This window comes from Xiphophorus maculatus, chromosome 11 (assembly GCF_002775205.1).
Source record: "Xiphophorus maculatus strain JP 163 A chromosome 11, X_maculatus-5.0-male, whole genome shotgun sequence".
Taxonomy (NCBI): Eukaryota; Metazoa; Chordata; class Actinopteri; order Cyprinodontiformes; family Poeciliidae; genus Xiphophorus; species Xiphophorus maculatus.
This window is the reverse complement of record NC_036453.1, coordinates 85598-105657: the sequence shown is the minus strand read 5'-3', so window position 1 is coordinate 105657 and position 20060 is coordinate 85598. Positions and strand designations below refer to the sequence as shown.

Below are 20060 nucleotides of genomic sequence, written 5' to 3'. Positions count from 1 at the left end.
AGAAATTGCAGACTGACAAGAGGAACCAAGGAGCACTGTTAAGTTAAAAGCACATCTTCTGAATTTGGGATAACAACAGTTTAAATCAAGCCAGATGTTGGACTAGATTTTATTTCAATGTTACTTATGATTGTTAGCTCCTCGTTTTCCAAAGAGTAGATATGCAGATTAAAAAAGCTTGTCAGTTGGGAGAATGTGTCATCAACATCAATATTTCCACTAAACAAGAGACTAAAATAAAAACCAGCAAAGTGCCTTTCAGAAGTAAGTGCTTTCTTTGCTCAAGCAACATGCCAGAGAGCACCAAACTATCCATCCACCTTCTTCTGCTTATCTGGGGTTAGGTCGCAGGGGTAGCAGCCTGAGTAGGGAGGCCCAGACTTCCCTCTACCCAGCCACTTGTGCCAGCTCCTCCAGGGGAATCCCAAGGCGTTCCCAGGCCAGCCGGGAACATAGTCCCTCTTTTCCGGGGTCTTTTCCTGGTGGGATGTGCCCGGATCACCTCACCACAGAGGCATCCAGGAGGCATCCTAACCAGATGTCTGTGCCACCTCAACTGGTTCCCTCTCGATGTAAAGGAGTAGCGGCTCTACTCTGAGTCCCTTCCAGATGACTGAGCATCTCACCCTATCTCAAAGAGACAGCCTAGACACCCTACATAGAAAACTCATTTCAGCCTCTGGTATCCGTGCCCTCATTTTTTCGGTCATGACCCTAAGCTCACGATCGACCAGTAAATTGAGAGCTTCGCTTTTTGACTCAGCTGTCTTTTCACCACAACAGACGGGTACAGCGCCTACCTCACTGCAGACGTTGCGACAATCTGTCTGTCGATCTCCCGTTCCATTTCTCCCTCATTTGTGAACAATTTGCAAACACTCCTTACCTCATCAGCTGGATAGTGCTAGAGTCAGACAGGTTACTGAGTCTCTCACACAACATAAAACTTAAGATGACAGCTCCAATAAGCCGCCCCGACATTGGAGGCGTGGAACATGGTCCACTCAGACTCAATGTCCCCCACGTCCCCTGGAATATGTTCAAAGTTCTCCCGAAGATGGGAATTAAATCTCCGTCTCACAGGAGACTCTGCCAGACATTCTTAGCAGACCCTCACGATACGTTTGGACCTGCCAGATCTGACAGGCATCCTCCCCCACCACCGGGCCAACTCACCACCAGGTAGTGGTCGGTGGACAGTTACGCACCTCTCTTCACCCGAGTGTCCAAGACGTGGCCGCAGATCCGATGAAATGACGACAAAGTTGATCATCAAACTGCGGCCTGAGGTGTCCTGGTGCCAAGTGCACATATGGACATCCATATGCTTCAACATGGTGTTTGTTATGGACAATCCATGACGAGCACATAAGTCCAGCAACATATATATTTTTTTAATATTAGGCAATTCACATAATTATCGTGGAGGAAGCCACTTGCTTGTTAAATACTTCATAAAATATATATCTTCTATTTGATGTTTATTGTCAATGACAAATACTCGCCAACGTACAAGGTAATTAGTCCAATTCTGTCAATTATTGAACGTTCAGAAATTACAGTGTTTGCAGTGCACCACAGCAAAGGTAAGCAAAGGTAAAACAACTCTGAATAGGTGATCACCTCAAAACCACTCCTATCATTTTACTCTCTCACTCTTTGTCACTTAAGCACATCCGTTGCCATGGCGATTGACGTATTGAGCACCCCTGCTTTAGATCTATGAGAAGGGTCTCAATGCCCTATCACATTTCTTATGTTACTTTTTTTGGACACTTAAAACATTTGAAAAAGAAAAACATCTCAATCAGTACAGAGTGACTCCAACATGTTGCCACCCTGAATGATGCAATTCTAGAATATTATAATTATTACATTTAATTATGTTGAGTTTGATTATTTCTGTACAAAATACAAAATTGTATTTATTCTTCCTCAGGTGGCAGCAGTTGTCTGGAATCAGTGGGCGAGGATGATGAGCTGTTTGTGGAGAGCATCATCAGCGGCAGTGAAGTGGCAGAGAAACCTCTATCTGGTCGACGCAAACACTCCTTACCTCATCAGCTGGATAGTGCTAGAGTCAGACAGGTTACTGAGTCTCTCACACAACATAAAACTGAAGATGTTAGGATGAACATACACGGTGTACTTCTCTTCTAGATAGTACAGGTTGTGCTCTAGTGTTCTGTAAAACCGGGATCCATATGTTACAGCTCTTTTTACAGATATTTGTGTGATCAGTTAAGCTCAACTTATTAACATGGCACCAATGCACAACAAATTGGCAGGTTAATAGGTGAAGAGGGCCTATATCACAGCATGTTGTTGAGCATGATCAGACAGACACTGGAAGATCCTGTATTTTACAACATCAAAAAAGTTTGCTTTGTAACTTGTAGAAATTGCTGAAGCCACATGTTTAGAGTGCAGTCATGGCTTTTCTTGCTTCTACAGTGTATTGCAATACGAATATACAGTCATATGAAGAAGTTTGGGCACCCCTTCTTAATTATATTTATCTCTAAATATTTGCATGTATGCAACAGCTATTTCAGTTTGATACAACCAATAACTTATAGACACAGTAATATTTCAGTATTGAAATGAGGTTTATTAGACTAAAAGTAAATGTGCAGTACACATTAAAACAAAATTTGACAGGTGCAAAAATATGGGCACCTTAATCATTTTATTGATTTGAATACTCCTAACTACTTTTCACTGACTTACTGAAACACAAAATTGGTTTGGTAACCTCATAAAGCTTTGAACTTCATAGCAAGGTGTAGCCAATCATGAGAAAAGGTATTTAAGGTGGCCAGTTGCAAGTTGTTCTCCAATCTGAATCCCCTCTGAAGAGTGGCATCATGGGGACCTCAAAACAACTATCAAATGATAATTAAGATTAATAGGGGTTCCCAAACTTTTTCATATGACTATAGCTTATACACTCAAACAATAACTCTTTGGATTAACATAAAAAAATCATGGAAAGGATTTCCACCTAATTACTTTGATTTATTTCAGCACTATGTAATTCTGTTACTCCAGTTTAAAGCAAATATGTTAGTTCAACTTAATTTATTAAGGTTATTACAACTTTTTAGGTTGATTCAACTCATTTACTATAGTTGCACCCAATGTAATTTAATAGAGCCAGCCCAACTAATTTGCAGTGTTTTGGACCAAATAATTGACTTTACTTGATTAAGATGAATGCAAATTTAGTTGAAACCAACTTATTTTACAGTGGTACCTTCACACTACTTAATTAAGTTGATCCAACTCATGAAAATTAAGTTAGCTCAACAAACATGCTTCATGCTGAAAGAAAACCATTTCTTTCAGCATGAAATAGCTGAAAGATTTCCAATCATGGAAATCCTTACCATGTCCAATTATGTTCATTCAAAGACATTTTTTAAAGTGGTATTAAATTAAGTGTTTTAAGACAGCACTGGGTGAAAGGTTAGAAAGAACACTCAACAATTAGAAAAGGTACAACAGTTGTTATCCATTTTGTTTTACATGTGCAGTGCAGGCACTTTACTACAAAAGGTATAAACTCTTGCAATATGGCAACCCATTTGAACATGCATTTAAGCTAGTTTAAATTAATAGTTTAAACAAAGCCTTTAAAGTCAGTGTTTAATTAGTAGCAAGAAATAATTCAGCCTACCACACACTGTAAAAAAAAGTCACTGTAGAATTTACAGTAACTTACTGGCAGCAGGGTTGCCAGCAACTACTGGAATTTTTACGGTAAAGAAATTACCGTAAATTTACAGTAACTTTACGTTATTTTTTTTTTACAGTAGTCTTACTGTAATTCTATTACAGTTTTACTGTGATTTCATTACAGTTTGACTGTGATTTTATTGCATTTTTTTCTGTAATTTTTCTTACTATATTACTGTAATTTGATTAGTTTAACTGTAATTTCTTTTAAATAGCACAGCAATTATATAACATGGTTACTGTGATTTCATCACATTTTTATCATAATAAAATTACAGTAGTCCTGTAGTAGAATTACAAAAAGTTGTAATTTTACTGTACTTCATGATACTGCATACTTTGCTAGCTTTTAAAAGCTAAAATGTGAACTTGCAACTTAATTTACCTAACTCTCAAAAAAAAAATTATTTTTCTAAATAAAAAATATACATGTATATTTTAAAATCACTTGATTTTATTGTCAATTTAAATCTGACAAACTGAAGCAAAACAAAATATAATATTTTGCAACAGCAATATTTTCTTGTCACACAGAAGTCAAAGTATTGCAACCAAAGTGAAAAATACTCTGATCTAAAAACACAACTGCTACATTTACAATCATGGTAATATTACATTGAATACAATTAATTTAATAATCTTTACTAAAACCATCCATCCATTTTCTGTTCACCCTGTGTCCCTAATGGGGTCGGGAGGGTTGCTGGTGCCTATCTCCAGCTACGTTCCAGGCGAGAGGCGGGGTACACCCTGGACAGGTCGCGAGTCTGTCGCAGAGCAACACAGAGACATACAGGACAAACAACCATGCACACACACACACCTAGGGAGAATTTAGAGAGATCAATTAACCTAACAGTCATGTTTTTGGACTGTGGGAGGAAGCCGGAGAACCCGGAGAGAACCCACGCATGCACAGGGAGAACATGCAAACTCCATGCAGAAAGACCCCGGCCGGGAATCGAACCCAGGACCTTCTTGCTGCAAGGCAACAGTGCTACCAACTGCGCCACTTTACTAAAACAAAAGTACCCAAATGCCAAAGTTTCCCAACTGCATTTATGTCAGTTAAAGACAGGATGAAAAGGAAAGATTTAGTGGACAGACACTCTCTGACCTTCCTTCATTGTCGCTGTCCTCCTGTTTATCAATAGATAAAATGTTCAGTGATATTAGTTTTAATTTTAACTTAGTACTCAGGTACACAGAGACATTTCCATAGACAGATACATTCTGATATCTCTATCCATATACTATGTTTGCAGACAGAGACACAGAGAATGTACCTTCTGGGCCTTTATCTGTAGACCTAAGATTGGAAATACAGTGAGATGGGAATATCTCACTATGTCTTCCATCCATTAGTCTATGGACAGAAGGATGGAAGTTACAGTGAGACACAGACAATTGGAGTATCCGGGGTGGTGAGAAGGGTGAGGGGTCAGTCTTGTCACCTCCCACAAGATGCCGCCCTGGGCGGCTGACAATGGCAGAATCTGGCACTGGCTGATTAATCACAATTAATCACTATGCCTAACTTTGTAAGCTTGAAATATAAATATGCACACCGTTGTGCAAACCCCTCTTGCTGCACACCAACAATTTAAAATTATCAACAACAATTATCAATTAACAATTATCTTGCATTTGTAGTCTCCCATACTCAACAGCAACTAAGAGAAATTTACTCCACCACACATGCATACAACTGGTACCAAACTTGTTCAGGAGCCAATTGATAGATAAGATCTATTTTATTAGATCTATTTTATTTTCTAGTTCTTGGATGCCCCACCCTTTTATGATAGCACCAAGGGCAACTGCCCATGAACCGCATATCAAAAATGCACAGTCTCAAAAAATGTTTTGTTGTCTCAAACCAACCATATCTGAAAATTCTTAGTTTTCCAGGTTTTTACATTCACGAAGGTTTATTGAAAGTCAGTTTGTTTTAAACATTGGTTTAGAAATGTTCCTCTACATTCATTTTCTATGATGAGGCGGCACTATATTATTATCCTCATCCAGCCAGCGAAGACCGGTGTTATTCGTGCACGTGAATTTGCGGGCTAGTAAACTAGATGTGCACAACGTTGGTTAAAGACCCAACACAAGAAAGTTGAAACTGTTCAACTCTTGTTGCTGTCTGCTGTTGCGGAAAAAGTATTTTGCTATTCATAGCTCCCCATGTGTAACATGCTGCTGTGAACTAGATAACTCTCGCGGGAGAGAGCCTCTGATGTCAAACTAGATGGTTCAATTGATCTGCGTTATGTGATATTAACGCCTTAAAATATTGAGGTTAATCGTGTGAGCTAATGCGTTAACGCCAACAGCCTGTGTGCAAGAGAAGAAAGAAACAGTTGAGGCATCCTACCCTCAAACAACTTCCTCAAAAAGACCAGAATATAGCCATCTGTTACGGAGCCCCCTAGGGGCCATGGGGAATTTTTTTTCTTTTGCGTTACCTCGCAAAACGTTTGCATTCCCTCGCAATTCTTTTGCGTTACCTCTCAATACTTTTGCGTTCCCTCGCAATACTGTACTGGTCAGTTATGCAGCATAATTGAATACTGCAAGCCTTTCTTACGGTGGGTGCCATACTTTATGCTTTAATATAAGGTTATGTGTGCATTATGTGCAACACAAGACAACTTGTGTTGCACATAATGCTAGCTGAGAAATAACAGAAGTTAGCTTTAGCAAACAAGCGACAGTAGCTCAATGTAACCACATAAAATATATTTTCGTACACAAACGCAAAACTGCAATACTTAATGTTTTTTTAAAAAGTACTTACCCAGTAAAAGTCATTATTGGCCTGCCCCCTTGCCTGTGAACGTTCGCCTAAAAATCCCACAATGCCACTGTACACGTGATCCAGCGGTCCAATCCCTTCCCATATACTTTCCATACGCATTTGCAAAGTATATGGGTATATACTGTATAAAATGCTGTATTTTTAAAACCCAGCCACCTTACTGTATTTTCATGCTGTAGTTTTTACAGCGATTTGTTACAGTGCAGTTCTTAAGTGCCAATGGTGCCCTGCAGAGAAAAACAAATATCTGTAGTTTAATGTGTAACTAAAACCACCTTAAAATTTTCCAGGCGCAAAACACTTACAGGTAAAAGCCAGTAAATTAGAATATTTTGAAAAACTTGATTTATTTCAGTAATTGCATTCAAAAGGTGTAACTTGTACATTATATTTATTCATTGCACACAGACTGATGCATTCAAATGTTTATTTCATTTAATTTTGATGATTTGAAGTGGCAACAAATGAAAATCCAAAATTCCGTGTGTCACAAAATTAGAATATTGTGTAAGGGTTAAATTTTGAAGACACCTGGTGCCACAAACTAATCAGCTGATTAACTCAAAACACCTGCAAAGGGCTTTAAATGGTCTCTCAGTCCAGTTCTGAAGCCTACACAAACATGGGGAAGACTTCAGATTTGACAGCTGTCCAAAAGGCGACCATCGACACATTGCACAAGGAGGGAAGGTGGCCGTCGCTGCCACCAGTTCCAGCTCCTCTCGCCGGAGCCGGCTCGCCTGCCGGCTCACCTGCCGGCTTTTCCGAGCCTCCAGTCCCTGCTCCAGAGACTACTGCCGCTCCTGCAGCTCCCGAGTCTCCGGTTCCGGCGCTACCTCCAGCTCAGTTCCCAGCTCCAGCATCATTGGGACAATCCACTCCCCTCGTCACCGCCGTGGCGGACTCAGCTCCTCTCGCCGCTGCTCCGGATCTTCCGCCTCTCGTCGCTGCTCTGGTTTCAGCATCTGCTGGCTCTCCTGCCTGCTTGCCCGAGCCTCCAGTTCCCGCACCAGAGACTACTCTAGCCGTTTCAGGAACTGTCCCCATGGTGATGGGATTCCAGGCTGCCCGCCTGGCACCGGGCCGACAGGCGGTGCGGCTGAGGGCTTTTCCAGCCCCAGTTAGTGGGTTATCGGCCCCAGTTAGAGGGTGTTTCCCCAGTGTTCCTTCCGAGACCCCGACTCTCAGTGCTCCTCCCGAGGCCCCGCCTCTCAGTGCTCGTCGCCGCCTCTGGGCGGCCCCCGAGACTCCTCATCGTCTTCGCCGCCGCCTCTGGGCGGCCTCCGGGACTCCTCGTCGTCGTCGCCGCCGGCCCCCTGGACTCGTCATGGTTCCCGCCTCCTGCGCCGCAGACGGCCGCCGGACCACCTCCGTGGTTCCCGCCTCCTTTGCCTCCGCCTACCCTGTGGGTAGTTTTTGTTTGTTTTTGGACTCTTAGTGTTCCCTGTGTTTCCGCCCACAATGGTGGGTTGTTTTTTGATGTTTCTGGACTCGGGGCCCCCCGTCCAGCGCCCCTCCGCCCACCCTTGTTGTTTTTTTTTTGTTTTTTGGGCGCCTGGTAGTTGCCCTTGAGGGGGGGGGGTACTGTCATGTTCCGTGTTTTTCTGTGTGTTTATTTTGAGTTTCCTGTGTCTCTGAGTCTCCGTGTTGTCCTGTCTTCCTTTGATTAGTTCCCAGGTGTGTCTTGTTTCTGTGATTACCCTCTATGTATTTAATGCCACCTGTGTGCATCTTTGTCGGGTCCTCATCTCGTTTGGCGTCTTGTCTGATGTTGTGTCAGTCCATTCGTTTCTCCTTGTCGCTACCTGTGAAGAGCTCTGGTTTCCGCTCTGCAGTGCTGCCTTGGTTGTTGGACTACATTTCTGATCAGTTCTGTCATTAAATATTCTTTATTTCACTTACCTGGATCTCCTGGCGTCTACCTCACCACCTCACACCACCGCAATTCATGACACCCGGTGGTTTGTACTATAAAGTATTTATTTTTCATTTGGCTTTAACCAATTTTGATTATTTTTTCTTCAAAATTGCTGAATTGTTGCAATTTCCCATTCAAATGCTCGGAAGCGCAGCTGGTGAGGCAGCAGCGAGCTAAGCCTCACCTTCAATTGTACAACCTCTTGCTAACTGTGCTGGCTGCCATTCAATGAGAGCATGTTCGTCCTGTCTGTACGTTACCAATAAAATGGTTAAAACAACATTTAATATATGAACTGATGTTCCATAATGTAGCTTATGTATATAATGTACAGTGTTTTATGTCCCCAACTGTGTGTGTAACGTGTTTTGTGTGCTAAGGAGCGATCATAAATGGCAGAGAACAGATTCGAGGTGAGGAAGGCAGTTTTCTTGCTATGGGGTCATGAGGAAGTGCTCATGATCCCAGACATTGATTTTGTAACTCCACATCTGCAAAGAAAGAGACAGTGACAACGAGCTAGCCGTACAGTAAATAAGTCAAGTGCAGTGATATATTGTTTTCTCCTCTCTTCAAACGTCAACATGGATGACTACATTTCCACAATTTTCTAAAATGGATTTTCAATCGAAGCAGGAAATAATACTAAAGGAAGACCAACGCCAGAGCTGAAAGGTTTGCTTCAAACTATGAGACAGAAGGGTACCTGCTGTTTTCAAACTAAGTGGTATATAAGAAAAGACAGGAAGCCCTTCTTATCTGTCACAGAAAGTGCAGGTGCTGCTTTAAATCAGCTGACAAAAACACTTTAAAAGCATTAAAAAATTTTGTTTATTTCTGTAGCTTCCTGTATATTCCAGATTTACTCATCATTTGGTCCTGACATTGTATTATCTTTAAAAACAATAAAACCAGATTAACAACATGAAGTTTAAGTGTTAACCATGTGAAATTTAGGTGTTAAATATATAAATATTGCATCTACTGATATCTAATGATAAAGAGAAAAATGGGAGAGAGAAGCATGACAAGTAGAAGAGAAAATCCCAATAAAACAGAGTCAGAGAGAAAAAAGGGGCTGTCACTGTATTAATTTATCTGAAAGTTGCTGTTTTTGTATGTTTATCTCCATTCTAGGAACATCAGATAATTAAGAAATCAGCCCGCTCCATGAGCACTGTTGAAGAAGAGTCTCTATGGCGACTGGCACAGCCGTCTATTATCTCCAGCATAGTGCTGATGAAAGGCCAGGGGAAGGTGAGTGCTGTCCTTCGACACATATGCATATTTAAAGCCCAGTGGTTGTCTGTAGGTAAGCTCTACATGTGGAGTCTTTATAATATTGTGTGAGAGTTTTTTTAAACACATACAGTCACATTGAACATCTGCAACTGCAAAATCATTTCATGAATTAATTATGCAGTCACCTATCTTGATGTGGCTTGAAGTCACATCAAAATCATGAATCTCCTCAAAGTCCGGTTGTAGCAGAATGTATGGATAAAAGTATCTATTAAACTGTTAAAATATTAACAAACTGAATATCTGCATTCAGTTTGAACCTCATAAGATTAGATAATATTTCACATCTTTTCAAATTTATGTTATTTGGCCTCATGCAAATAAAATGCATTTAAAATAATTGATAAAATATTTTTTACAGAAGTATTATCTTGGAGTTCTATTTCTGGGGTCCTCTGTAGTCTAGAAGGCCACAGAAATAGCTGTGGTTGGCAATTTTTTATACATTGAATTTGACATAAGCTCTAGAGGACCTGTCCCTAATTCCCAGTGAAAGATGAGGATGATTTGGAATTTCAATCCTCTATTACATGTAGCCCGTATGTTTCAGCTTCTGGCTGGTTTGCTTTTTCTAACATCATGCAGACTTCCAGAAGAAATAAACCTTTTTTCCTGACAAACAAGAGACTGATTAAGGTGTTTAGTCAAAGCTCAAACACTTCCAACATTTCAGCAGTTTGTCAGCTCTGCTTCCCGTGAAAACAAGACTTTGGATTTGGATTTTCAAATCAGGCAAATGAGGCTCTGAGGATCAACATGAGCAGGTGAAGAACAGAGACTCTGACAGTTAGATTGCGCTGTACAAACCTGGGAGAATGAAATGTGATGATAGTACTGAGGTCTGATGTGTATAGTGCAATGTCAGGTAAAGTTATTGTGCAGAGGTGAGAGTAAGTTAAAGTATGAATGCAAAATTCCTTTTTGGCATTTACTGTAATATTCCATGCCCAGGGCCTTGGCTTCAGTATTGTTGGTGGGCAGGACTCAGCACGTGGCCATATGGGCATTTTTGTCAAAACAATTTTTCCTCACGGAGCTGCTGCAGCTGACGGGCGACTGAAAGAAGGTAACTATTCCTCCTTATTCTGGATATCTTTGCATTCACCAAACAGTGAAGTGAAGTTCAAGTTAATCTATTACATTTATGAGGTTTATTGGAAGTTACAGATGAGATATAGTGTTCATATTTTCATTGGTGTCGAAGTGTCACCTGTAGGACATAATATTGCTCCCCACCCTCCACCTCATCCCCCAGTCTCTGTTCTGTCTGAGTTAGATGGAGTAGGAAAAAGCTCTACAAGTTTTACTATAGTCTACATCCTTGAACCGCAAATGCTTCCTACAAGAAATGATTCAGTATGATTGTGAAGTCGGCGTGGCTTATATTCTACCTCACATTTTAAACACATACTTGAACTCTTGAACTCTGATATCTTCAATTGGAGAAATATATATTTTACTATTAAAATCTTTGGCTGAAGTGGTGCTTGTAATCACATTGTAGCACACAGCACAAATTCATCCTAAAGATCAACTTCAAAACCCTCAGATATTTGTTAGTGTACAATTGATGCAGATCAGGAAGTTGGGACATTACACATTCAGTCTACTGTAGACTGAATGAATAGCTCATAATCTAGGAGCAATTATTTAATGTTATTGTTTATATGCAGTTAGTGGGACAACAGTCAGTGTATGTTTATTTTTTTCACTGTGGGAAAAAGTTACATATTTTTATCTATCTGCTTGATGTGTGATGACAGGATTGTTTTTGACATCACATGTTAAAATGGCACATTGAGTAGGTCGAGTGCTCCTCTGACCCAGAGATCTGGAAGACGGCTTGTCTCTATCCCGCCTCTACAACCAGTGCACCAGTCAACAGCTAACTTAAAACCAACCCTGTCTAGGCGACCCAATTGGAACCACTGTTCTCACAGTTCAAAAATATTAAAAATAGTTTTCATAACAATGATGCCAAAGGCCAAATAAAGAGTTTTTTTTTTTCATTTTCAGCTTGATTAAACACTAGGGGGTGCTATAAGTTGGTAACATTTTTACTTCCAAAATGTATTGAAAATGGGCTGAATTTTTGTGGATATCTTCAAGAGACAACCCTGGAACTGTCAATATGGTAATGATTGGTCAAAGTGAGCATGGCATATGCGCAAAAATTAGGTCTTTGGGAAAATTTACAAAATGTCACTCATTGAACTTAGAGGGCTAAGATAGTCAGGATATTTCCCTTGCTGACCCAAAGTGCTGACCCAAACTTGCAGTTCTATATAAAAGCATGCTGTTACTATTCATAAAACTTGTAACTAATGGTAGTGGTAGGAGCTCTGACTGTTTGGTGGAACATCTTGAAATTTGGAATGCTATTCAAATCCATCCTACCTATGTAGCACAAGAAATATTCAGATTTAAGAGCCCCCCTGGGTTTATTACTATATATTAATATATATGGGCAGTTTTTATTTTATTTAGAAAAACGCTTAGACTATGTTGCATTGTGAAATTTAGGAAATTACGGGATATGATTGAAACATCTCAAAATGTTTCAAAATTTTGAGAATATTTTGAAACATTCTGATTTTTTAGCAAATTTCAAAATTATTAGGCAAGTTTTAGTTTTGACCATATCATCATTTTTATGCATATTTTGCAACTCCAAACTAAATAAACTTGAATGCTTATTGGATATAAACATATCAGTTGATATGTACAGTATTTCTTTAATAAGGGAGGGTGGGGCATAAGGAGATCAACACTCTAAATAAAGGTGTACATTATTATTAGGCAGCTTTTTTGCCTCAGGCAAAATAGGCCAAAAAAGAGATTTAAGTGATTCTGAAAAGTCCAAAATTGAAAAAAGTCTTTCAGAGGGAAGCAGCACTCTTGAAGTTGCTAAGATATTGGGGCGTGATCACAGAACGATCAAACAACAAAATAGTCAACAGGATCGCAAGAAACAAGTTGAGAAAGAAGACATAAATTAACTGCAAAGATCTGAGAAGTATCAAACGTGAAGCTGCCACGAACCCATTATCTTCCAGTGCTGTCATATTCTAGAACTGCAACCTACCTGGAGTTCCCAGAAGTACAAGATGTTCCGAGCTCAGAGACATGGCCAAAATAAGGAAGGCTGAAACCTGACCACCACTGAACAAGACATATAAGTTGAAACGCCAAGACAGATCTGAAGATAGATTTTTCAAACGTTTTATGGACTGATGAGATGAGAGTGACTCTTGATGGACCAGATGGATGGACCTGTTGCTGGATCAATTATGGGCACAGAGCTCCACTTCACATCAGATGCCAGGAAGGTGGAGGCAGATACTGGTATGAGCAGATATTATTAAAGATGAGCTAGTTGGACCTTTTTGGGTTGAAGATGGACTCAAAATCAACTCCCAAACCTGCTGCTAGGCTTTAGAAGACACTTTCTTCAAGCAGTGGTACAGGAAAAAGCTTGCATCTTTTTAGAGGATCGTGATTTTTATGCAGGACTGAAGCATGCTTTTACCCTTCCATACCAGACTTAAACTCCACTGAGAACTTGTGGGCCCTTCATAAAAGGGAGATTTATGAAGGAAAACAGTTCAAATCTCTGAGCAGTGTCTGGGAGGCTGTGATTGCTGCTGCACAAAAATATTGTCACCTTGGTCAACTCTTGGATTGACCAAGAGTTCTGGAGTTGTTCAACAATTAAATGAATTCTCAAAACTACGACTTGCGTACTAATTGTGCACACAGTGTAGGTCAGCATTGCTAATGTTGTACAATAAAAGTGAACAATTATTTTGTACGAAGCCCTTATGTATAGAGATTTCATGAAGTACAAATATTATTCCATTCATAGACAAGGTGGTGTGAGAAAATAAGAGGAATTTTTTTATAAAGTTTCAATTTTTAATGATTCTTGGATTTTAGATATGTCTTGGCCCAGTGGCTCAGTGTGGTATAAAATGGCAGATAAAATTTTTTGTACTAAAATACCATTGGAGCTAGGGACATTGAAATATACTATCATGATTCCAAAAGTAGACTTTACTATTGGAGAATATTTTTGGAAATTTTGTTGTGGATTATGAAATGTCTGCAAATTTATTAACCTGGCTCTGTGTCATAAAATGGTATTTAGCAATTTTCTATTGAGAAAGCTTTCAGTCTAGGGGTATGGAGATAAATATCTATTTTTATTGTAGATGGAAACTTCCATCCATCAATTTTCTGAACACCCTTATCCCTAGTAGGGTCAGGAGGGGTGCTGGTGCCTATCTCCAGCGAATGTTTCAGGCAAGAGGCGGGGTACACCCTGGACAGGTCACCAGTCCAGGCAGCACAGAGACAGACAGGGCAAACAACCATGCACACACACATTCACACCTAGGGAGAATTTAGAGAGGCCATTTAACCTGACCATCCATCCATCCATCCATTTTCTGTTAACCCTGTGTCCCTAATGGGGTCGGGAGGGTTGCTGGTGACTATCTCCAGCTACGTTCCAGGCGAGAGGCAGGGTACACCCTGGACAGGTCGCCAGTCTGTCGCAGAGCAACACAGAGACATACAGGACAAACAACCATGCACACACACACTCACACCTAGGGAGAATTTAGAGAGATCAATTAACCTAACAGTCATGTTTCTGGACTGTGGAAGGAAGCAGGAGTACCCGGAGAGAACCCATGCATGCACAAGGAGAAGATGCAAACGCCATGCAAAAAGACCCTGGGCCTGGGATAGAACCCAGGACCTTCTTGCTGCAAGGCAATAGTGCTACCATCTACGCCACTGTGCAGCCCCAAGATGGAAACTTGCATAAGAATATTTTTGTATTTTCTTAATGAAATATGGATTTTATATAATTTTTTTTACTAAGCTCTGTGTGGTAGTTAACCTTTGCTGAACCACCGTTAAAACTAGAAACTTTGAAACTTAGTATGACTTCACATGAAGACATGACCATCTCAGAATATTTCACTAATCTTCTGATGACTCAGTCGTAAGTGCACCCACTAATCAGCCGTGACTGATTAGTTTTTTAAGAAAAGTCTAAAATACGACTTAATAAGTTAATAAATAGCTTTTTTCCCATTTCATACTGTTTCTGAACTATTCGTGCTTTGCTAGAGCAGAGCTGCAAAACGTCAATCGCGGAAGGTTTTGAGTCGATCTTGGCATTAAGTGACAAACTGAACGCCGCCTGGATGCTCAGACCAGTACGTAACTTTATTAAAGAACATCAATAAAACATGTTCAAATTAATGACCCAACAAAAATATTAATCTCAGTAATTATTGTTCCAACAAGGTGTTGCAAAATTCTTTGCGTTTCGGTTCCATTACCAAAATAACTAACAGAGCAGGAGTTTAAAATGAGCTGTTATGTTATGTTATAACGTAATCTCTGCTCGGCTTGCGAAGGCGGTTGTCACGGCAACGGGTGTACTTAAATGACAGAGAGAGACAGAGAGTAAAAAAGCATGAATGGTTTTAGTTGATCACCTATTTGGGTTATTTTACCTTTGTTTACCTTTGCTGTGGCGCAGTACAGCCACTACAGTTTCTGAACGTTTAATAAATGACAAACTTGGACTAATTACCTCGTTTAATTGCGAGTCACAACAAACATCAAACATGGTAAATATATTTAATTAAGTATTTAACAAACAAATGGCTTCTACCGCACTAATTATGTGAAATTAAATTAACCGTCTAATATTTAAAAACAAAAATAGTATGGTGCTCTCTGCCATCTTGCTTTAAACTCAGCCTGAGAGGCTCTTTCTCTATCAAACTATTTTATTTTTGGTCTCTTATTTAGTGGAAATGTTGACGTTGATGAGACTTTCTCCAAAATGACAACCTTTTTCAATCTTTATGGCTCTGCTGTTGAAAATGAGGCTCTAACATTCACAAATGACATTGAAATAAATTCCAGTCCAACATCTGGTTTGAGGTGATTGCTCTGGAACCTGTTGGAGGAAAAATATCCCAACTTAAGAAGATGTGCTTTTAACTTAACAGTGCTTTTTGGTTCCTTCTGTCAATATGAGAGTCGGGGTGAGGAGACGCCATGTTAGGAAGACGAAGTGGAAGCTGGAGGAACTTCAGAACAAACAAGTCATGATGCTAGGCCTACTGATTATCCCTCTATATGGACACAGAATCAATACAACCAGTTTAAAAGCTAAAATGAATGGTTATATGCCAGACATGGAAAACTGGGATGCACTCCATGCCATGACATTCAGAAATATCCAGACCAGTATACAGTATAAAGGGGTCCCAAATATTATGCAACATATTTTCTCTATTGTGTAATTTACTAGTTAGAAAGTCCAATGACACATATTCAAGGACAGTCCGTCATTGTCATTGTATTTTGGATGGAACCTTATCTGTTATCCAGTTCAAGAGGACACATTTCCTGGCACAGAATGTACACGTGTTTTTCACAGTTCTTCTTAAGGCTGTTGTTCGTCACTCCCAGTAACATATACATTGGATTACACTCAGTGCTAATGGAAAAGATCTTGTCCAACTCTTCCTTTATACTGAACCAGAATTGTTGAATTTTCCTACAGGACCAAAGACAGTGAATTAGATTACCCACCTCTATTTTACATTTGGGGCAAAGTGGAGAAAGGTCTGGATTAAATCGTGACGTAGATGTGGAGATATATGGGCATGATGTAAAATTTTTACCTTATTACAAACACTCAAGTATTTAGCATTTTCCCAATCTTCATTCCAAGCCTCGTTGCTGATCTCCATAGCTAGCTCTTTTTCCCATGTCTCTTTTAAGAAAGTCAGTTTCGTAACCCCCAGTTTTTTTAATAAGCTATAAGAGGTCTTAATAGAGTTTATAATTTTGGCTTAAATTATTGATTTTCACAATCAGAGACATTTTGGTTACTGAGCATCATTGTTTTCTTCAAAATGTAGTCACCTGTAAATACCGAAAGAAGTCATGTCTGTGAATATTATATTTGGTAATTAACTATCAAAGAACATCAAGTTTGATCTGTCCATTAAATCAGAAAGAACAGATATACCTTTTGTTGCCCACACTCGAAAGCCAGAATCAGAAATCCCAGGTGGAAAAAGGGGATTATTGCAGAATGGAGTGAAAAGGGATGTTAGGTGAGACCTGCCCTCAAGCTTTTGAATTATTTGCCAGGTTTTAACAGTAGATAAGGTGAGAGGGTTACTACAACACATTTTAAAATTTTTAAGTTTATTAAGGAATAGTATGTTTTTCAAAGGGATGTTAGACATGGAACTCTCTATAACAAGCCAGAGAGACACTGGTTTTTGTATCCAGTCAGCAGCTACCCGCATATGCGCGCTAAGCTGATGTCTGGGAGGTCAAGATTGCATTCTGTGGATGGAAGACAAAGTGTAGATATTTTGAGACGAGGTTTTTTCCCTGCCCATATAAAGAAACTGAACCAACTATTTAGAGTTTTAATGGTCTTATGTGTAAAAAGGATTGGAACCATCTGAATTGTATATAATAACCTGGGTAGGACGTTCATTTTCAGAAGAGCAACACGGCCGAGCCAAGATAATGGTAAGGTCCTCCATCTCTCCAGGTCCAATATAACACGCTCAAACAGGGGGGTGAAATTGCTTTTATACATCTGGTAAAAATAGGAGTGATCTTGATCCCTAAATACACAAAACCCTCTGGGGACCACGTAAAGGGGAAAGGAGAGGGAGTCTGGGGTTTCTGTTGCAAAATACCTAATGGCATTACTTCTGATTTGTTGAAATTGATTTTATAACCTGAAATGTCACTGACTTTATTGATAGTCTCAATGAGAGAGAGTATGGATACACACGGAGCTACGCAAACTGGGACTGCACCATGGGGTGGCTCACCCAGCCAAGCTGCTGGTGACTTATCAAGACCGAACTCATGCTTTCAAAACAGCGGCGGCTGCACGTGAGGTTTTACAGAAAATCCAGAAGAAAACCAACGGGGAGGTAACAATGGGTTAAACGGTTTCTTAAGTTAACAATTTGTGGCTTCCTATAACCTTGTTGCCTTTATTGATCAGTTATATTGGTGGTAGAACAGCAGGGATCTATTACCAATACATTTACTTCTGCTTAGGTATGGCAAGAGGAAGTGTGCACATACCGGTTGGTGTGCATACTAATAAGTTCGAACCCATGAGCAAATATATGGTAGATTAAATTACTGTTATATATAGTGAACAGCATCGGTAATCAAACTTTTGTTTTGGTTATTGAGTGGTTAGACTGCTCCTCACTGTGTGTGGGTCGGTCACACACGATAGCGGGAGGTGTACGGAGGGGGGAGGGAGTCCCTCGGAAATCGGACTTGGTGTGGGAACCTAGGTTTAGGGGATATGTTGTGAGTTTTGTTCTGTTTAAGCTTCTCAAATGTTCATGTTTGTATGGGGTAAACTTTGTTTTTATTCTTCTCCATTTCTGGTAATTTGGTGGATCTTACATGTCGCAAGCCCTAAATCTTAAAATGGTTACATGGAACTGCAGGGGCCTACAAAGTCTAAAGAAGGTCAAACAAGTCATTAATAAACTGCAAGATTTGAATTCCAAAATAGTATTTCTACAGAAGACGCATCTTATGGAAGAGGATGAGGGGCTGGTCAGGAGGAGGTGGCAAGGCCATGTATTCACTTCAACATTTTCTTCTCGAGCAAGAGGAGTTATGACTCTTATCCATGAATCTGTCCCATTTCTTGTAAACAATGTTATCAAGGATAAGAAGGGTAGATATTTGATAGTTCAGGGTTCTTTACTATCGGAAAAAATTAACCTAGTTAACGTCTATGGTACTAACACAAATGATTCTGGGTTTTTTCAAAACTTGTTCCTCTCACTTTCATCGTTGCAGGTGCGTTTTGTGATCGCAGGGGATTTTAATTGTACTCTTATTCCAGAAATAGATAGAGCCACAGGGTCAGATATGACACATAACACCTGTAGAACAACTATACAGATGTTTATGAAAACTCTTAGACTGGTAGACATCTTTAGGGAACTTCAGCAACAAACCAGAGCCTACTCATGTTATTCAGCAACATTTCAGACTTACTCGCGAATAGATTATTTTTTAATTTCATCAGAAGTAATATCCAAAATTCAAAACTGTATGTATGTAAAACATAGTGATTTCAGATCACGCTCCATGTTGTCTGAGCTAGTGTGATAAGAATCTTACCAGGGGTCCCCCTAGATGGCGCTTTCAGCATAAATGGTTACAGGATGAGGATTTTGTTAAATATATAGGAATACAAATTGATGAGTTCTTTCATTTGAACACAATTCAAACAGCATGCATCAGATGGGAGGCCTTTAAAGCGCTTATTAGAGGTCATATTATTAGCTTTACAGGCAATAAGTCCAAGGAAGCCAAGACTAAAAGGCAGCACCTAGAAAATAAAATAAAGAACATTCAGGAGAGGGTTTTTCAAACAAATGATACTGAGTTGATCCTCAGAGCAGAATATGACAAAATGTCCAGTCTCAGAGCTGCATCCAGTCTCTAAAGATTGAAACAAAATTTTTACAAACGGGGACAAGGCTGGAAAAATTCTAGCTTGGCAGATTAAACAGGGTGAAACAACAACCTCGATTACATCAATTGAAACACAGGATAAAACTCTAATAGATTCAAGGGATATTAATAATGCTTTTAAAGATTATTATCAGAAATTATATGACTAAAGGAAAGTTAGACCAAGTGGAATTAGACAAGTTTTTAAGTAGACTACATATCCCTGTCATCGCAGAGGATTGCAGATGGAATCTTTAGGCTTTGGGCACTGCAAGGTTTGAAAAGTATTGGTGACCTTTACCCATCAAATTCTGATATATTTTTGTCATTTGGAGTGCTACAAACCAAATTCAAGCTGGATAAAAAGCATTATTTCAAATTTCTTCAGATAAGAAGCTTTATTAAAGCAAATTACAACAATCTTAATAAGCCCCCTCTTACGTTACTTGAAAAGTTAATGACTCGGAATAAATCAAGGAAGGGCATAATTTCAGACTTTTACAATGTGCTGATCTCTAACTCATTAGAGCAGTGGTCCCCAACCACCGGCCAATTGGTACCGGGCCGCGCAAGAAATAATGAACTACTTCCGGATCTTTTATTTTGAAAATCCTAAACCGGATTTTACCGGTTACGTCTTGCGCGTCAAAATTGAGCCAACTTGCAGCAGAATGAGTAACAAAACAACATCGGAGTACTGCGCCGCCCCCCTCCAACAAC

At 39.7% G+C, this 20060-nt stretch overlaps 1 protein-coding gene across 1 annotated transcript in view; it reads left to right on the top strand.

The window, feature by feature from the left end:
* Window positions 1-20060, top strand: part of LOC111610089 (PDZ domain-containing protein 2-like) — a 118977-nt gene that overhangs the window by 67529 nt on the left and 31388 nt on the right. The window contains exons 10-12 of the mRNA XM_023342501.1: window positions 1940-2088; window positions 9615-9734; window positions 10731-10845. Coding sequence (XP_023198269.1) covers window positions 1940-2088; window positions 9615-9734; window positions 10731-10845 — 384 coding nt within the window. The remainder of the gene's footprint in view (window positions 1-1939; window positions 2089-9614; window positions 9735-10730; window positions 10846-20060) is intronic.